This window comes from Sceloporus undulatus, chromosome 2 (genome assembly GCF_019175285.1).
Source record: "Sceloporus undulatus isolate JIND9_A2432 ecotype Alabama chromosome 2, SceUnd_v1.1, whole genome shotgun sequence".
Classification (NCBI taxonomy): Eukaryota; Metazoa; Chordata; class Lepidosauria; order Squamata; family Phrynosomatidae; genus Sceloporus; species Sceloporus undulatus.
This window is the reverse complement of record NC_056523.1, coordinates 245,922,483-245,942,869: the sequence shown is the minus strand read 5'-3', so window position 1 is coordinate 245,942,869 and position 20,387 is coordinate 245,922,483. Positions and strand designations below refer to the sequence as shown.

The 20,387-nt window shown below is 40.3% G+C and overlaps 1 protein-coding gene across 2 annotated transcripts in view; it reads right to left on the bottom strand.

Annotated features, from left to right (window-relative positions):
* Positions 1 to 20,387, bottom strand: part of RORB (RAR related orphan receptor B) — a 194,834-nt gene that overhangs the window by 48,176 nt on the left and 126,271 nt on the right. For both annotated transcript variants that reach the window (XM_042453994.1, XM_042453995.1), the window contains exons 2-3: positions 14,520 to 14,605; positions 8,365 to 8,506 (exon numbers count right to left, since the gene is read on the bottom strand). In XM_042453994.1, the coding sequence (XP_042309928.1) occupies positions 8,365 to 8,506; positions 14,520 to 14,605 (228 nt within the window). The remainder of the gene's footprint in view (positions 1 to 8,364; positions 8,507 to 14,519; positions 14,606 to 20,387) is intronic.

Below are 20,387 nucleotides of genomic sequence, written 5' to 3'. Positions count from 1 at the left end.
TTTTCTGCTGCCGGGAAGCCTCACCGTTCGGCAGCTGAGGCTCCCGCCAGTGGAAACGGAGGCGGCGGCAGACCGCCCTTTTTGGGCGGTCTGTATCCCGCTTATGCTCCCAAGTTGGTGCAAACTAATGTTCTCACATACCTATTATATCTATCAGAGATTATATTACCATATTATTATATGGCTGAGAGAGTGTGTCTCCCCCAAGGCTAACCTATCACAAGATTTCTTGCTAAGGGTTGTCCTGATGGGCTTGCCATTTCTATCCTCTGAGGCTGAGGTGGTGCAGTGAGTGCTGGCAAAACTATGGTGGGATATAGACCGCCGCAAAGCGGCAGTCTCCCGCCAGCGCCATTTGCTTCGTGAGGGAGCCGCAGCAGCCAAACCGCGCGGCTCCCGCGTGGAGCAAAAAAGAAGCTCCATTTTGGAGCTTCTTTTTGCGGTGCCTCTATGATGTCGCGAGGCACCGCTGGCGCATTCGCAACGTCATAGGCGCCGCGCCACGTCTGGATGCTATGCGTCCAATACGTAAACATGGCGGCCCCCATGTGGAAGGGGCGCCGCCATGTTGTACGTATGGAATACGTACTAGGGTTAGGGGGGTGCGGAAGCACCGCCCCTTCCTAACCCTAATACGTATTTCATACGTATTTTTTGGCAGTCTGTAACCCGCCAGTATGATGTAGATGTGCATAATTTGACTGACAGGATTAAAAAACCCAGAGAACGAGTGAAATGGCTGCTCCATTTTAAATTGTTATAAATGGTAATGTGAACTTCACCAGGGTTAAATTACCACAGAGAGATTTGATCGGGGTAAACATCATAGAATCTTCCCGGACCTACTCATCACAAAAATGCTAGTGTGAATGGGGCCCTTGAAATCTGCTAGAGAAGAAACAGCAACTATAACGAGGACCTCCTAGATGCCTATGCCATCTGGCTGATCTTAGTGTTCATAAAAAATGTGTTGTTTGTCCTGTTTAGCTCTACTGGGAATTTATATTTGGTCTATCAGTAGGACTGATGAGGAAAATTTGTTATTTAATACCAAGTAGGAATTTTAATATTTAACTTGAGTTCCATATATTTTGAACTTTTGGAGATATTATGCTTTGGTCCTCAATAGAACCAATGTTGTGTAGTAATCTGAATGTTGTACTGCGATATTTGAAGACCAGGGTTCAAATCTCTGCTCCCTCATAGAAATCCACTGGGTGACCTTGGGCAGGTCACACTCTCTCAGTCTCAGAGGAAGGCAAAGGCAACCCCTCTCTGCACAAATTCCATTAAGGAAACACCCATCATAGGTTCACCTTAGGGTCAGCATAAATCAGAAATGACTTGAAGGCACATAGCAGCAGCAGCAGCAGCAAAGATCACTGCCATTGATTAAAAATACCAAGTGGACATTCATTTGGTTAAATATATTTTTGTTTGCCACCTTTTGCTCTTCTGAGGAAAGCCAGGCTACAAATTCTTTAAATAATTTTAAAATCCAACATAATAAAATGAGCATATAAACATATATACACACTTGTCTACCTGTGTTTTCATCTGTGATGTTATGAAGAACATGCAGTATGGAAAACTTTGGTTAGCAAATCAAACTGACAGAGACAGTTGGAGTATATGATACCGTTACTACAAAGTGGTAAACCTGTTGTTCTCATACATGTACTATGTGCCTGCAGGTATATTTTTGACAGACAAAGCTTTGGGGTCTATACTGTGATCCTCACCCCAGTCACTTACACCAAAGTAAGTTCCAGTGAAATCAATAGGACATATTTCCAAGTAAATGTGCCAACACCCTGCTGTGAATAATGAGCAGGCCTGCTATTTCTTTTTTATCTCTCCACGCTCACCAAACAGCAAACCAGAGCTCTATAAAAATGTACAGCCTTCAGATTTGTATCCTGTGTGATTTATCAATTTACCTCAAACCTTTAATCTGTGCACTAACAGGATTAGTACCTTCTGAAGATAACAAGCCCTAAAGCCCTATTATCACAACCTGTCAACAGGCCTGTTATCTTCACACACTTATTCTGAAAAAAAGAATGTTACAGGTTACAGTTGAAGCCTAAAGGAAAATAACAGACTTGAAGGTAAACACTCTATAGGAATGGCATTTCCTCTAAAGAAGCAACACTCATGGATTACTTTACTGGCATACATTTGCAACATATAATCTTAAAGTACTCAATGTGTTCATACCTCCTAAGAAGAAAAGAGGAAAATTGTGCCTTTGTTGGAATAAGTCAAAATCATAATGCAAAAGCTACATCTCTATCATTTGCTGCACGCAAAGCAAGTGCATTCACAGTGTTATTTCTCAGTTTGATAGTCTCTCAAAAGTCTAAGGAATAAGGGAACCTTTGGCCCTCCAGAAATTGCACTATGGCTCCCAGGATCCCTAACCATTGGCTATGTTATCTGGGGTTATGAGAGGCAGAATTCCCCCTACCTCTGGTTTCTGAGACTCTGTACAGACAGGCCAAAATAAAGCTGCTTTGGGTCACTTTGGTGGTATACTGTTTAAATGATGCATGTGTCTTAAATGTCCAGAAGCGGCGGCAAAGCCACACTCCAGTTCTAAGGACTGGAGCATGGCTTTGGTGTGGCTTCTGGATTCTTAGGACACATGGCTGGATGGCCATCTGTCGGGGATGCTTTGACTAAGAGTTCCTGCATGGCAGGGGGTTGGACTGGATGGCCCTTGTGGTCTCTTCCAACTCTATGATTCTATGACCCGAAGCAGCTTTATTTTGGCCTGTCTGTATGGGTCCTATGTCCTCATAAAGGATTTTTTTTTAAGGGAATGATTTTTTTCTCATAGTTTCAACTAATAGGTTTTTTTTTTTTAAAAATACATGTTGTAATGCTACATACCATTTAGGTAGCTCATTATGTAGGAAGTCATATTGGCATCCATGCTATGGGCTCTTTAACAGGGCAATCCCATGCATGTCTACCCAGAAGTAAATTTGAATTTTTCTTGTTAAGAAGGGATAGCCAGGGTGAAAAAATATTGGGCCTTCCTCCAGAGTGAACCCTCCTTCCCCACAACATCATCATTTGGTGATTCTTCAACTTCTATACATGGTTTTCTCCATCTCTCAAGGCTTAATGCAGTGGCAGCTCTAGGCTACTCTATGCTGTTAATTTTGGAACTACAATTTTCCTTTTGGTTCTGCCCACCACTAGAATTGAAGTATTCCTTTGGGGTATAAGATTGCAAACTACATTTCTGAGAGATTAGAAAATAAATTTAGTTAGGAACATTAGAGTCAGACTTACACTGCATATAATCTGCTTTGGTAATTTGTGGTCTATGTTACACTACTATCTAGGGTTGCCTGTTTAGGATCATCCCAAGCCTCAGGTTTCCAGGACAAAACCTGATATCTAGGGATGGCCTTAATGATGTTATGCCTTAAGTACCAATCACAGTTGTTCACAGCTTCTCTCTCTCTCTCTCTCTCTCTCTCTCTCTGTCTCACACACACACACACACACACACAGAGGGATATATAGTTTCCTTTGGAAACTAAGGACTTTGTTGCATTGCCTCTTCCAAATTTGAGCCAAATTCAGAAGTTAGGCTGACTTTATTGCACAGACATCCTCCTCAAAACAGCTTCCTCTTGTCGCCAGTGTTGAATTTGGTCCCCGTAAATTGCTTCGGCGGCCATTTTTTCCAAAATGGGAGCTTCTGGTTTTGTCCTGAAAGCTTCCAATTTGGAAAAAAATAGCCGCTGAAGTGACTTACAAGGACTGAATTCAACACTGGAGACAACGGGAAGCTGTTTTGAGGGAAATGTCTGTGCGATAAAATCAACCTAACTTCTGAAATTGGCTCAAATTCGGAAGACATAAATTGGGCACCAGAGGCAATGTGATAAAGTCCTAATACCAAAATATTAACTAAAGGGGCTGTTCTCAAGTCAAGGTGAAATAAAGAGATTATTCCTTTTCATTCAGTGAGCTAGGATAAGAAATATTTAATTTAGACTATTTGCTTCTAACCAGCAGAGGAATGTAAAGCAGAATGGAAGGTGGGCCCAGATATCTCTACAATAGGTAGTAAAGGAGAACGCTAGCTGAGTCAGTGCATAGATGCCTTGGAGACTCTTTGCAGGTTGCAGCAAAAAATGACTTTGATTGTTAAGTGTTGTCAAGTCAGCTTCAACTTCTGGTGATGTATGAGAGCCCTCCAAGACATCCTGTGATCAACAACAGATCAATTAAGCCTTACAAATAGTTTGAAGCTGCTTCTTTGCTAGTTGAGCTACAGATTTGCACATAATCCTTTCCTCTTCTCCACATATTACCCCACCCAAAATGGAGAATTTACCCGCTTGTCTCCTACCTAAAGATGACTTTTGAAAACTGGAGACTCAAGATCAGGCCCTGAGATCGCACAACCTTATTGATATCAAAGCAAGAAAGAGGAACCTTTGGCTCATGGGCCATATATGGCATTTGGGGTTTCCTATCCAGTTTGCAAACCTTTCCTGAGATTATCTTCAGACAGTGATTGGCAATAAGCAAGTGTTTAGAGTTATTTCACGTTCAATCTTGCATAGAATTAAGCTATGGTTTGCAAGTGAAAAAGCTGTTGTGAGGGGCTTTGCAGGCAGGAAAGAAGTTGCACTGGGGATTACTCTTGAATAAACATGCATGGCAATGCAAACCATTAAATTACTTAAATACTTAAAGTTAAATTATTCTCATTATTTTAAAGCACTTTGAGGTCCTGTGACATACAGTGGGATAAAGATATTTCAATGAAGCAGCTAAATAAATTAAATTGAACTGTGCTATATACGCTTTTGGAAAATGTCTCAATCAGTAATGTCCACCAACAGATTTAAGCACCTCAATGGACAAAAATGATACTAATGGAAAGGCAGTGGGCTACAAAATGGGGATTTGTGCTCATAACAGAGAGCTCAAGGAAGCTTGTACAGCAAATAAGATAGGCACTTGTATGCCAAAGTCATTTGTTCCCTTTCTACTAATTCCATATGTGAAGTCTGCCAAATGTAGAGGCCAACAATTATGCTTGTCAAACCAGACTTATTTTTTTTATAAAAATTCTGAACAAGTGGGACCACTAGCAGGAGTTTCTTTTCCTATGATAAAGAAACAGACACTGTTTTTTTCCTGGCGCAATTGGTATCAGTAGAAACATTTTTACAACAAAATAAATGAAGCTTGTATTTTGTAAGCAAAGACACATATAATGAGCATTTTTCATTCCTTCAATAGTTTCTTCAACTGAAATTAAACTGAACAGGCAAATGGATCCCGCCATCTCCCTATTAACACAAATAATAATAAGATGTATTTGACTTTGTCATAGAGGAAGTGGTCTCTAGCTCCAGAAGAAGTAGCATAGCTGTCCCAGTCCCATATTCTCCCCCCGCCATGAGACCTGGTTTGTGCTGGAATGCTACTTTATATTTTAAGGTAAACTTCTTTTTAGATAGCATATCCACCAAGTGTCCTGATTTGGCACTTTTAAATATAACATTTTCTGTAGAATATTCTGTGATATGATAAATACATTACAACAAGATTTTAAAGTTCTGTGGCTGTATTTGGGCATCACAGTTAACTAGAGGTAGGCAACTGGATGGCACTGGAGCACTTAACAACTAAAAATGATGCAGCAGTGGCAACAAAATGTCCACTTATTAAACTGTAATCTAAGTGTGCCATGCTTTTAAACTGCTGCCTTAATTTACTGCGATGGCAAAAATTAGGGCTTGCCCCCTGTATGTACATAAATAAGGTATGTGGAGGATGCATACCTTGTTCTTAGAGATAATTCTCTTTCCCTTGCTCCTGGGAGCAAAATTTTCCTCAGAAAAAAGATGTCTTCCCCCTCTCCCCGCACACCATCTTTGCAAGTAAAAAACGTTGACAATTTTGAAACCATTATCATGGTGAACTGGGATGGGGAGCATCCTTGCAGGGATGGGGGGAAAACAGCAGAGATGACTGCATGTGCCTTGTGGGACGCATGCTGCTAATTCATACTAAGCTATGGATCAATGAGTCTAGCTTCCTCTCAGAGAGCCAAAATGAATTTTGAGGTCCCTATTTCTGTTTTAGTCAACTACAGTTTACTGTTTTGTTTGGTGTGACTAACTATTGATCGATTGGTTGATTTCCTTTTTATGCTGCCCTTCTCCCAGAAAGGGACCCAAGGCATTCACAAATTTAAACATTTTAAAAGAATGTACAATAAAAGTTTTAAAAGGAGCTTCCCAGATTTGCAAACTGGTTGGTCAAACTTGGATTCTAGCCAGATGTTACCTGGGATGCACTCGCCTGGTGGTAAATAGGTTTTTTAAACTGTGCGATCATCTCCTATGACAGATCTTCATTGAAAACATATGAAAAAGTAACAGAAGAGTAGCTGACTAATTTAGAGAACCTACAGCATGGGCATTTAGTACCACAGATTTCCATTTTATTACCTAAGCACCTGAAGGAGGCTATCATTTGGAAGTTTATATATAATGCTTTAATTGCTGACTGGGGAGCGAGGCATAGCATATCTTATATATGAAAGTCATTCTATGGAACAAATCTAGTTGGTTGCTGTAATGGGAAACTTAACTGATATACTCTTATTTTAGCCATAGGTGACTGTGTGTGTGAAGTGAGGAAGTCAGCTATGCTACTGTTCTGTACTAGACCTTAGAAATAAAATTGTTCTGTTAGATGTCCATTTTGGCCTGGCCACTTTGAAATAACTCTCTTTGAAATAACCATGATGTAAGGGAGCTAAGCCTTAAAACATAAAATAATTATTTGCCAGGCAAAGTTTCAGCTTCATAAAGCTTAGCTTCAACTGACACCCATGGTCCAGATTGTATGGTAACCAGGCAAAAGTACAACATAAGATTGGACTCAGCCAAAATATCTTAAGTCCCAATGATTCCAGTGGGTCTGCTGTAAGTATGAGTAAGGCTGGATCTAAACAATAAACTAGGGGTGTGCAACTTTGAAGTTTATTGTACTGTTCTTAAACAGTGGAATAGATTCAGGATTTTAACTGTAATGGTAAGATCCTACTGCATGACCTCGTGGCTGGGCATAGCTATTGTGTAGCCAATCTGAAGCTTACTTTTAAAGAATGGGGAAATCCCATGGATAGCTGTTAATTGCACTGTTTACCCATTATTGAAATATATACAATAGATTGTTCCTTGGGTAATTCAGAGATTGTTGATCCCATGTGGTGTAAGTGGGCATTACTCCCTTCTCTCCCCCTCACTTTCCCCAAACATCCATAGACATTCTACTTCCGATGCTGAGAAGAGAAGGAAGTATTGGCTTTTTCCTCAAAACATGTTTATCTGTGCCCCCACCCACCCTACACTGCCTGCCAAGACAGAATGACTGCTTATTCATGAGGAGGCACTCATTCCTTCTTTGGCAGGAGGGAGGGGAGGGAAACAAGCTTCTATGAGCCCCTAAGAACATCCTCCCCCAAACATTACATCCTGACCATCTCCATCACCATCACCATCAAAACCAAACCAAACTAAACACCTAGAATGTTTCTGGCAGTCCACTTTTGGGGCACTGTCATACTACAGAATTATCTACTTCAGCTACTGTGGTTTCATCCTATGGAATTCAGGGGTTTGTAGTTTGGTGTGTCATTATAGATTTCTGGCTCAGAATTCTAAGAACTCCTCCCTAATCTGCAGCTCCCAGAATTCCACAGGATGTGGCCGTGGTGATTGAAGTAGAATCATATTATTATAACTGTAGCATGAAAAAGTCCCTTTCTCTTCTCGGGAACCCCAAAAAAGATGTGGCTGTGTGACATGTTTTAAAGGAAATGCCATTCCTTGAAACTTCCAAGAACAGCAATTCTTTTATTTTATGACATTTTAGTGGGAAAGGGTCCAGGGGCTGCCAGAACACTCAGTGAGTACACATGCAGCCTGCAGGCCACATGTTGTCCACCTTTGCTCTTGATAATTGGTGCAGTGAAAATCTTTAAAAACTCCTCCGGCTGTGTGCTGTCTCCCATTCCTAACATAATGGTTGTACAGAATTGTGGCCTAATAGCTATCTGCAGTTCTATTCCAAATCCCCTGCCATAACCTCTCCTGTTTAGAATCATTTTATCTTTCTCGTGTTGCCTTCTTGTCTTTCGTTATGTTCTTCTCTGCTTACACAATACACACCCTATATAAATGCCGTAGGCTTTGGGAACAGCAATGATCTATGTGACAGAACAGTAAGGTGTCTTTCTTTGGGGTGAATGCAGGGTACAGTGCAGAGCAGTTTGAAAGGATTGATCTGTGAAGCAAGAAGCAAGCACTTTACCATCTCTAGACATTCCTAGGGCAAGACACTTCTGCAGTCGGCAGTGTTGGCAACGGTTTCTGTTGGTTCTGTCAATTAAACAGTTCCTCTGCCTTGGGCAGGAGTATGAGGCATTGTTCTGTTGACTCCTCCTAAAGAATCCCTGGTGAGAAAAGAGAGAGAGACAGCTAGATCACTGTACACCCTGTGAAATGGCAGCACCATCAGCATTGTGAAAAGGATTTCTGGTGTGTTGTAGGTTTTGAAAATGCACAAGTTGCTTTTAACATGTACAAGTTAGGCCATAAAATGAATGCACTGTTGTACCTGGTCTGACCTCTACACTCAGCCATGGATCTCACTGCATTCCCTTGGTCTGCTTATACCAGAGGTCAGGGATAGGAGTCCCTAAAAAAACTCCCAGTATCTGTCTTAACTGGGAGTGTTGCTCAGTTCTGGTGGGAAATACAGGCCAAAAACATGTGCAGAGTCATGGATCCTCCAATCCAATTTACACCATGCATTTAAGCTACCTCATATGGTTATTGTGAGGATCAAATCAGGATATCCTCTCAGGTGTGTTGCTCTGAGTTCCTTGGAAGATGGATCAGACAAAATGTGAAAACAAATAATGTAGTATAGAGAAATGATGGAGTACATAGAAACTAAATTTAAGACAGGGCTTGGCTCCAGAACCTACCAATGCTCTGCCCTACAGTCTATGTTAAATATTAAATTAACCAAATATGTAAAGGATGGCATTTTCCTCAAATGAGATCAGAGAGCGGTGTTTATAGGGCTAAGCACATGGCATCCAGAAAACCTGGGCACACCTCTTTTTAAGAGACTATTACATTATATCTTTCCCCATCTGAAGGGGGAAAATGGCTGTTCAGCTTCATCTAAACCTTTCCAGGTGTATGAGCATAAGCAAAGATCTGCAGTTTTGATTTATGTAATCAACACATCAGATTTCCCATTTTCCTCAGCCAGTTCATTGCTTATAACATTTTAAGCAACCTGCCACTGTAGGACAGGAAAGCCTAGCAAGGAAAATTAGGCACAGGGGAAGATGCTTTATACTCAGAGCTTGCAAATAGCATCTTACAAGTAACATAAGCCATCAGAAGTTACTTTTGTTTAACAACATTACTAGCACCATTAGTTTTTAAAAGTAACATAAAGGCCAAGATCCAGTACCATCACTGCTAGAATATAACTCTATGCCAGCATAGCTTGGCTAGTGCTCTGGGGGAAATTACCCCCCTCCTGGCTGTACAAGGGCAACTGCAGACTCCCAAGAACAGCTTCATCTAACCCCCATGCTGGTTTGCCATAGCAGTGTGCACTGGAGTCATCCAGCTGCTTTTGGCAACTGTTGCTCCCTGGCCAAGGGCAGAAGCTGCTTGTTCATCCTGCCCTACTTGCGGGCACATCCCTGTCACTGACAAAGTGGAAGAGCTGTGCCTCCAGCTACACTTCTACATCAGGTGGTGCAGGCCACCTACTGAAATCTTGACCAATACCTGGTTACACTCTAGCTTCTTTGATGTAACAAGCCATTATTTATGAAATATTGTTTGGTAGGGAGGAAGTGTTGTTGTTCTGCTCTGTTTTGTTTATTTGTTCTATTTTTAAAGATGTACAGTATTTGAAAAAAAGGAATGGGAAAAATAGGTAAATATAACACATTAGTAACATACTGGTAATCCATTACTCTCCAAATAGTAATGAATGGCACTAATGAATTATTTTGAAAAATAGAAACAATGAGCAAGGAGTTGTGAATTGCTTTGCTCTGATTATCCCCAGTCAGACTATTACATCTATGTCTAGACAGACCAATATTGTATCAAGCTCAGCGTTGTCTGTACCAGCTGTTCCCAATCTGAATGGCAATTGTAGTCCAAAACATGTGAAAGGCATTAGATTGGGAGAGGCCCATTACGCTGACTGGTAGCACTTCCTAGGGTGCAAGAAAGAGCTTTTCTCCCATATCCATAGATGCTGGGAGTTAAACTTCACCTTTTGCATGTAAAGCCTTTGCTCTACAGCTAAACTATAGGCCTTCCTCAGTATACAGTATGCCTTCCACATTCAGGCGGATTAGGGGAGCAGTAAAAAAAAGTTTTAAAATTGTGAACATTGGAATCACATACACACAACTAAATATGCATACTACAGATTCCATTCCTGCCAACAGCCCTGGCCTGTACTTCCTTTTCCTGCCTTGACACCATGATGTCTCAGCCAGATTTTCAAAATACCTCCAACCCTCTAGGACACAGAAACTGGTTTAAGCAGTCAGTGGCTGATCCATCTCCTTGTTCCACTCTCCATCTACCTGTCTACCTCCTATCCTGCCAATAGCACCAACCCACCACTCCCTTCCCCACCTTGCCACAATGCCTCTGGTTAAGGTGTCCTGGTGCAGGGACGTAACCGGGGGGGAGGGTCAGTGGGGTCCAGACCTCCCTTCAGTTAGATACAATTGATGGTGTGCGCTGCTGCACCTCCGCACCCAAGCCCCATTATAATGGTTGCACTTAGTCTGCCCCCCTTCCCAAAATCCTGACTACGTCCCTGCTTGGTGGCAGAGTGGAAAAGGCAGTGATGGGCTGGAACTGTTGGCAGGACAGTAAGCAGAGAGGAGGAGGAGGAGGCAGGGGCAAGGGGGTTGAGCTAGTTAAGCAGCAGCTACAACAAGGTGAGCAATCAAATCTGCAAAAGAGAAACCCACAAATGTGGAGGGTGGGCTGTAATAGAAAAAGAACTGTAATGCAGTGCACTCTTTATCCAGTGAAGACTGATGATCATTTGACTGCACATTTTTGCACATGTGGCTTTTATCCCTTTTATATGTGGGGAAATTCCCCTTATCATTCTCTTGGCAAGGTAATAGAGCTCATCAAATGGCTACATGCATCCCCGAAAAATTATTATGTGGCAAAACATTGTTTATTGCCACACATTGAGACACTCAGCAGCGAGGTGAAAAAAGTGCAAGCTCTGTTAGAGAGGTGACAAGGGAATAAACTGAAAGCTAAAATTTAGGATGTGAGAGTTTTAGTTGTGAAACATTTGAATCTTAATTCTGATTGTAAAATGCCAACTGGTATAACACTCTTGAAAATGTTTAGTCTTCAGTCCTATACTTACCTTGGAGGAGGACCCATTGAATGCAATGGAACAAATTTCTGGGAACTAAATTACACAGTGTGTTAAACATGTAGTGTGCAACTGAGCCTTTTGTTAAGTGTGTAGAGTTTCAATCTGAAATAGGCCATGGAGGTTACAATCCAATCCCACCCCACCCCACCCCACCCCACCCCACCCCCATCTGCTCATTATGCTAAAATGGTACAGGGAGAAGGCTTTTAAATCTTTGTTTTAGCTTCCAGATGATGATGAATTTGTGGAAATGAGCAGCTGGGCGGAGTTTTATGCCTCCCCTACTCTTGTATGGGGATCCCGGATTGGACTTGAACTTACTTGAGACTAAAAAGAAAGAGAAAACGAAAAGAAAGGTGCACATTATGAATTTAGTGTCTTGTATATGGAGCTCTGAGTTAGGGGTGTAAAGTATACTTCTGAGAGAGAAAAAACAAATATTACCATCCTTGGTGAGAAAGGTAGGGAATAGTCAACCACTGTGAGGATTTGTATGTTTAGTTGTTTGTTTTGCATTTCAGGTTTTCTTTTGTAAAAAAAATTTGTGCAAATCTTGTGTTTTGTACAGAAAACTGTGTTTTGGCATAATATTATTCTTTTTGTCTAATGTGTTGTGCTATGAAATGGAAAACTACTTGTACTTGAAAAAAAATTGATATGCAAAATTAAATTAATTTTTTTTTAAATTTCACCCAGTGGGAAATAGTTTTGAGATTCTTATTTTTTTCCCCCTGCAAGAATGAGATGAGAGTATTTACAATCACAGTTGAATATACAGTCAAAGGCTCACCCTTCAGATTGTGAACTATGATTTGGATTAAACAGATGTAATTTGCAGCTTTTTTAGTTTTCATGTTTCCCTCCCCATTCTGGTAGATGAATAGGAGATGGTGGTGGGCATAGAGTAATAATAATAATAATAATAATAATAATAATAATAATAATAATAATAATAATAATAATAATAATGGTTGTCTTTTGTAATATTTGAATTCCTCTTATCCCAAGACTTCACAGATCAGTTGAAGTGGGACTTCTGCTGGATGGCTGCATATGTTTGAGCACTTTTCTGTGTTCCTGCAGAACCACTAGTTTGACTAACATCAACAACCTGTCTCCTACAACATTTTGTGTGGGGCACATAAAAAGCTTGTTAAAACCCTAAAATAGTTCTCACTTGGACACTGAAACAACAGCGAGCATTTCCCCCACTATGCTATGGTTGCATCTGAAGGGATTACAGTAATTGATCTGATACTTTAAAACCAGTTCAAAAACAATAGGGTTAAAACCTGCTTGGAATGGCACAGCTTCTCCTTATCTCCATGAGCTGTCTACATGTGGTAGAACTGAGCAGGATCATCTTCCCACAAGGCACACACAAGGTAGCCATTAATGCTAATCACATCTAAACAGTACTGCTGGTTAGGCAGCCCAAGAAGACAAGATCCTTTTCTGCTAAAAGCCATTTTTGCTCAAATTATTCTTTACCCTGGGTTTTAAACAACTGGATCAATTGCACTCATCCATCAATATGACCATCATAAAAAGGTGTCGATTTTTCCAGCCAAGTAGCACAATAGGGCAGCTTCATAATGGGTGCTGTTTCAATCACAATGATTTTGTTTTTACATTTTAAAGCCACCCTCAGGACATTACCAGTTGGATAGCATGTAAGCATTTCAAGCACATACATATATACGATAATGAATCTCTTAGAAAACTTCAGAATGTAGGATTCAGATTAAGAGAACTTCACAAGGGTCCAACTGAAATCAATTTGTAAACTTAACTGTGATTAATGTAAGCCCTGAAGATTTCAATGTGAGCATTGAGGAAATGAGATTAAAACTAGCTGAGGATCAAACTATTATTTTATTACTTATGTGCAGCTCCTGTTCTATGTTTTTTTCCATTCCAAAGAAAGTGCTCAGATCACACATCAAAATCACAACTCAAAATAATTACTTTTTGAAGCACAACATCCAGAATCCTTCAGTCTGGATGGCCATACTGGCTGCATGAATCTGTGATGTGTTATTTGAAGATAACTTTTTCAACCATGATCAGGCTAACTGCATTCAAGGAGGAGAAGTTTAATCTCCTTCTGTTCTGAAATTGCTCGAATATCTTAGGAACTTTGCTTTCTCTTCCTACATGTGGTCCAGACTGAGGCCTAATATGTTAACACTGGAGTAAATAAAAAAGGAGAGGAAAGCTCCATTCTACTAATGTGTAGTGTGGGCCCACATCTGGAACCAATGAGAAGATGGGAAAAGAACTGTGCAATTCCAATAGCTTTAATTATGAGGCTGGAGAAAACTGCTAGCCCCCAAATACTTGGGAACTGCTACTAAACAAGTTTCTGAAATTAATGATTGGCCATTATATGGCATCTTTTAACATGTGCTATTGTTGTTGACTGGAATATTGCAGAGACTACTATGCCATGTTTCGTGAACATGCATGTGTGTGGAATAAATTCTCCTGACACTGATATGATCATTAAGGCAGAAGTGCCTCTCTCACACAGGCAGGTGTGCATGATTTGAAACCCTGAAAAGGCAGCGTTCTCTACTGTTCAGAGATTCTCTACAGGCATGGGGAGTCTGAAGATGTAGAGACTAGAAATAAGTGAGCCTGTTGTTCTCTCCCTTCATTCATGTAAGATTTGACAGAGCCTTTTGAAATAACATTATTGTGACTATTTAATATTAACTAGGAGATCTATACAACTTCAATGCACTTTAAAACTGGCAATTCTCATAGTGAACTATAAGTGTTTACTCTGCAGATATTGCAGTGAACTTTGAAATTCAGACATGGTATCATTGTATGTTGAAAAATTACACTCCTGAAACATGAAGACAACTCATACATGTTGGGGAATCAGCAGGGCAATTTTGTATAAAGTTTTTGTATGGATCAAAAGGTTATATTAGCAGGTCTTGGTAATTACAGACAGGACGAAAGTAGGAACAGAAAAACAACGATACATATCGTACCTTGCAGCCTTCACATGTGATGACTCCATAGTGTATTCCAGAGGACTTGTCACCACAAATTTTGCATGGTATCACTTCAATTTGTGCTGGAAAAGAAACAAAGGAGTTAGTGCATGCTTGACAATGCAATTTTCTCTCTTTCTTTCTTAATTTTGAATAAAGGAATACACAGATAGGCAAGCCCTTTCCCAATCCTGTCATCATAAGTGACTGTGAAATTGTATCCTACTCTGCTGTATATTCTCAGACATTTCACCCAGTTCGGCTGTAATGGCGCAGAGCTACTCGTTTTCCCATGCTCAACTATTTGTATTCCTCTTGAGAGGGTGCTCTACAGATTTCACCCTGAATTTACTTCTCCCAACATGAAATCCAACTTCTCTATTTGTTAATTACATCTCATGAAAATCCCTTCATCTTCTCTGCAAATTAGTCTCTTGCTTCTCATCAAGCTTCTAGTAATTTTGCAGGCAGTGATCTTGACCTCTTTCACAATCCTGGATAAAGTACTGTGTAATAACAAGTCCTCTCAATTGCACTTGACATGGTGCAGTTTAGATCATATGATCACAAATACAAACATTCACTACCTATGATTTCCATGCAGCTCCATGTGACTGACAGCTAGATGATCACAAAGACATGAATGGTTTTTATAAGCCTCTGCAGGTTTGTGAATTCAGACAACAAGACAATTTGTACTGGCAGGACAGGACCAGGCATTTGTGTTTCCATTTCCCTACTCTTCCATCTCCCAATGTATTTCAGTTTCATATTAGGGTGGTCACTGCACATGATTGAGGCAGATGAAATGCAGCAAAACAGAGGGTACAGATTTTAACGAAACATTCCTATGTTAATTTATATATATTTAGATATACATTTATAAGACATTATAATTGTTTAAATATTTATGTATTTACTATATATCCCGCCTTTCTCCCAGTACAGGACCCAAAGTGGCTTACAGTATATTTTAAAGCAAAGTTACTGTTGAGGATTTGTATCTTTGCTAGTGGACGTGTCTGCCAGAATTAGAACTACACAGCTCCATAATGTCCATATCTAATATCTATGGAGTTTAAATTGTTTAAATTGGATTAAATTGTTATTAAAAAGGGCCCTTTCCCTAACAATTATAAGAACGTTTCATGCCAAAAATGGAAGCATTCCCCTTTAAAAGCACTATCCGCAATCCCACCAGGAGGCTCCTGTCGCAGATTGGTGACACTGGGGTGACGGGAGCATGGTGGAAGGTAAGGAGTGTGATAAACTCCTATGTAAGAAAATCAGCAAAGTGATCAATGCACAATGGGACTGATGCACAATGGGCCCAATGTGCATTGAGACACTCTTGAGGGAGGTACATCAGTTGAGCCTGATGTGCATTAGAACACTCTTGTTGGTGTCTTGTTACACATCTTTGCAATTCATTAACAGGATTCCTTAGAGCCTCTGCTATGTAACAAAGTATAAAGTTATATGACATAGACTTTGATATAGGATTCTGGCCAATGTATACTACAAAAAGTGTTTTAAAACTCACTGAATAACTAATCCAATTAAAGCACTGATTTAAAACAATGAGAAGACACATTGAAAATATAGTAAAAAATAAAATAAATACAGTACACACACTGAACTTTCTTCTTCTTTGATCAATTAAAAGCTGAAGGTTAATGAGTAATAATCCTTAAGGATTAGTTAAAAACTGAAATAGAAACTTAACATATCTCACCATAGTGAGGAAGATGGGTATTAGATGATTTGTGTGCTTGCTGCATTTGCAGTCCAGGAGCTAAATATATATGGTCAACTTCAGTTTGCTTTCCTTTCTTAGGGTTCTTTTTAAAATTGAACTTGGACAGGCTTGCCCTCCAAAGAAAAGGTACCTCTGGATAGAGGACTAGTCTGAAGCCATCCAAATAGACAGTCCTTTGAAAGCAGGATACAGAGCAACCCTAATCCATTGACTTTAATGTGGCAAACTGACTTTACCATGCCATCATATGGTGGTGGCATTATGGTTAAGTCCATGATTAAGCTTTACAGTCATGTCAGCTTTCAATTTTGCTGAACAGAGAGTCACATTCTCTTTAAAGGAGGGTAAGATTTAAAGGAACAGGACAGACAGACACATCATTGTTGTGAAACCATCCCCACATGTAAAAGAAATCAGAGGTTACAATGCTGAAACATTTTCTCCTGTTAACCTCTGAGGATGATTTCATACAAATGAGCAAACCTGAGGGATGACAGGGCCATTCGGTGCAGTAAAATGACTGCTGAAGGCAGCAGATTTTTGTGCCATAAAAGGAAACTGACTCTTTGTTGATTCTTTTGTTATTATTGTTGTTACTGTTGTTACTACTACAAAGTGTAGAGAAACTCTGGTGAGATTTTCTGCATTATATGCCAACATACATTGATTGGCCTAATATATGTATTATGTGCTTTGACTCTGGAGATCTGGGTGTCATTTGCTGTTCTGTTGTATCCAGCCAAACATCTTGGGCTAACCTTGGGTGAAAAAACAGTGGTGTCATTAGGGTTGATGTCATTCCCATTGATCCCTTGGGGTGGGATGTGGATGTGGAGGAGAGTGTCATCTTGGGGAAACTAGCATCCTGCTGTCACCATCTCCCCTCAGCTGAGACAGCATCCCATCTTCAAGGAAAGGAGTCACTGCAAACAGCCTGCTGCCCCAAAGAATAATAGCAGAAAGGAGACAAACAGAATGGGAGGGGGAGGTTGTGGGAGAGGGGAGCAGAGAGGAAAATCTGTGGCTTTATCCCCATCCTCACCCCCTCAAAAGGGAGTGTCACACCAAGAAGGTCTGATAATCATTTAGACATTCAAAGATTCAATATCAATCAATAAACCTTGATTGATATTTGCAAGATGTTTTCAGGAAAGTGTACACACCAAACAGGAAGGAGTGGGCAAAGTGCAGTATGCATGTCACACTCCAGGGTGGTTTTGCGACCCTTCACTTTCCCCAGGTCTCCACAGTTTCCTTGTTGCCAGTCTTGGAAGCCTTAAGCAGTAGTATACCATCTGTTAAACAGTTTGCCTCCCCCAAGAAAATGTTTAGTGTCTTTTCAAAAACAAAACAAAACAAAACAAAACAAAAAAAACACTGTTTTTCAACAGCAGATGTAAACTTCTGACCACTTCCATTTTGTTGTTGCTTCTTACCATTCTTGGAAGTCTGTGTGGCTGCCAGAGGGACCTGAGGTAGAAACTGACCCTCACAGTTGTTCTGTAAAAATAGATCTTGACAAATGTGTGTTGTATGGGGAATAACTCTCATCTCCTTTACTAAGCTGAAGAGCCAGTGTTGTCTGAGGACTGCTCTGGTGGTCATGTGGCCAGCATGACTGCCGTTATCTTCCCACCAAAGTGGTACCTATTTATCTACTTCCATTTCTGTACTTTCGAACTGCTAGGTTAGCAGAAGCTCGGACTAATGACAGGAGCTCACCCCATCACCGTCACTTGGGCCTCAAACTGGCAACCTTCCGATCTTCCAATTGTCAGAATTGGTGTCTTAACCACTAAGCTACAACATCCCTGTATTTACAAATGTTGCTGATAAATGACTGCAGTTATTACAAATGAATTGCAAGCTGGAACATAGGCTTGTTCATAAGTACATGCTTCATGGACTTGGACTACTCTTGTAATCTAGCATGATTTGTAAACTTTCCTGAATACATTATAAATAAACCTCAGGGATGCCTTACCAATCTATCAACCTCTGGAAGTATAAGACCACACATGTCATTAAACCTAGCGAGTTTGGCTAGGTTTGCTGGGGATGAGGGTTATGTACATCTTGATGTTGGTAGGTACAAAGTGCTCTGTCTCAAGAAACAAAATATCTTGGTCTGGACATGGCATAACTGTGTGTGTGTGTGAGAGAGAGAGAGAGAGAGAGAGAACATTAATAATTTTGTCACTCGAAACTCAGTTGACCACTGTTTCATTGCCTGTGATAGTTCACAGAAGACACATCTTTGCTAACATAGAGAAAAGAGATTTAAAGATGTTCAGAAACACAGACTCTGTGGCGTTCTCCTAAGCACTCTGCTTTTGTCTAGAAGACAGCAGGACAGTTTAAGGAGTTGTAACAGAAAACTTGACTCAATTAACTGTACAGGCCTGAAGAAAAAGAAGCTAGTGTATTCTCCAAAACATCTTGAATTACTGTAATTAACACCCAGTGTACCAGGTTTCATTTGCAGATTTAATGATTGCCAGCAGCTCCTACACCTTGTTCACATTGCTTCTTTGTTTAACAATCTAGAACTAGATTTCCTATCCCTTTTCCTTGTGCAGGTAGTCAAATAACAGACAAAATAGTATGGTCTGTGTCGCTTTCCATTCAGCTTAGGAAAAAGTGATCATGGGGTGTTAGAAGGAGGAATATTTTAAGTTCTGACATGATATTTTGCAGAACAATGGATGAATCCTAAGTTGTGTTTGATAACTGTCCTTCCGTCCACATGAGGGATTTACATAAATTGTCCATGAAGGTTTACATTGGCGGAGAAAAGGAGCCTTCTCTTCGGCCTTCTGCTTCATTCCCAAACTGTCCCATTGTGTGCCTCATACATAGTTGTTGACAAACCAGGAAATAATGAGACCAAACACAAATAAGTGGATTAAACAAGGGCCATTTAATTGACACAAAAACCTATTTACCTGTTTGATGCCTGGGAGTAACCAAAATGATAAACAAGGGGGAACAATCTGATGTGGATCCAGCTGGGGCCCAGATCCTACCACACCTCCCCAACTTTCCCTTGGGTGAAACACCAGACACTAAGGGCAGTCCAAAGGGAATTGGTTGCTACCTTTGCCAGTATCTTTGAAAGGCCAAAACTTGAAGATCTCTCTCTCAAGCCACTAAACTTTCTATGAGGTAGTAAACCCCAGATCAGCCCCAAGGAGTCCCACACCTCCATGTTACTTATCCTGTAGAGGCATTTCCAGAGACCAACCCTCCACCACATTGAGGTGCCAAGGTGTACACTGGTCTAAAAATCTTCTTCCCATGTACTTGTCAAGGGACACTTCTTTACTGACACCACCTCAAGTCAATTGTTCAATTGCCAACAGATATAGTATGGGGTAGGTGGGGGGGATTCCTATCCAGAAAATGCATTTAATCTACAATTAAAAACGTGCAAAATCAGGCACATTTAAAAAATAAGCAAATAAAGATATGGATTTGTAAGCAACCCATGATAGGCTTTGGGACTTTGGCTCCTGTCCCATCCCATATCTATTGTTTTGGAAGTGTACTCATACACTTGAAATGTGCACATATGGCTTTGCTTTTTGTTTTGAGCTTTTGGAATGGTCATGTTCCTTGAATGAAATTATACAAGATAACATATATTCTGGGTGCTTAGTATGGTTTGACATAAATATGGGAAACTTTTAGGGATGGTTAGTTTAATATTTCTCCTACTTTTTAAAAGAATCCATTCCTGCAAAATAAATGCAAAATTGTGTTCTTCAAATCATTAGGCCTTAAAGATTCAAGACCTTTTCTTCTTAATACACTACCCTTTCCCTAAAGAGATTACTATTGTAATCCCAAATATTATGTGATACAGGCCATCTCATATGAGTTCATCCGATCCAGTGTTCTGCACACAATCTTCAGCAGCTTTAGCTAGCTTTTATATAAGCAACCCAGGGTATGGCTGCCTTGGGAATGATGACCACACAGTAATGGCCACACTGCTTAATACATAGTCTCTCTCTCTCTCTCTCTCTGTCTCTCTGTGTGTGTGTATAGATTACATTTTATTCTGTAGCAGCTTGCATATGAGTGAGGTTTTAGCCATAGTAGAA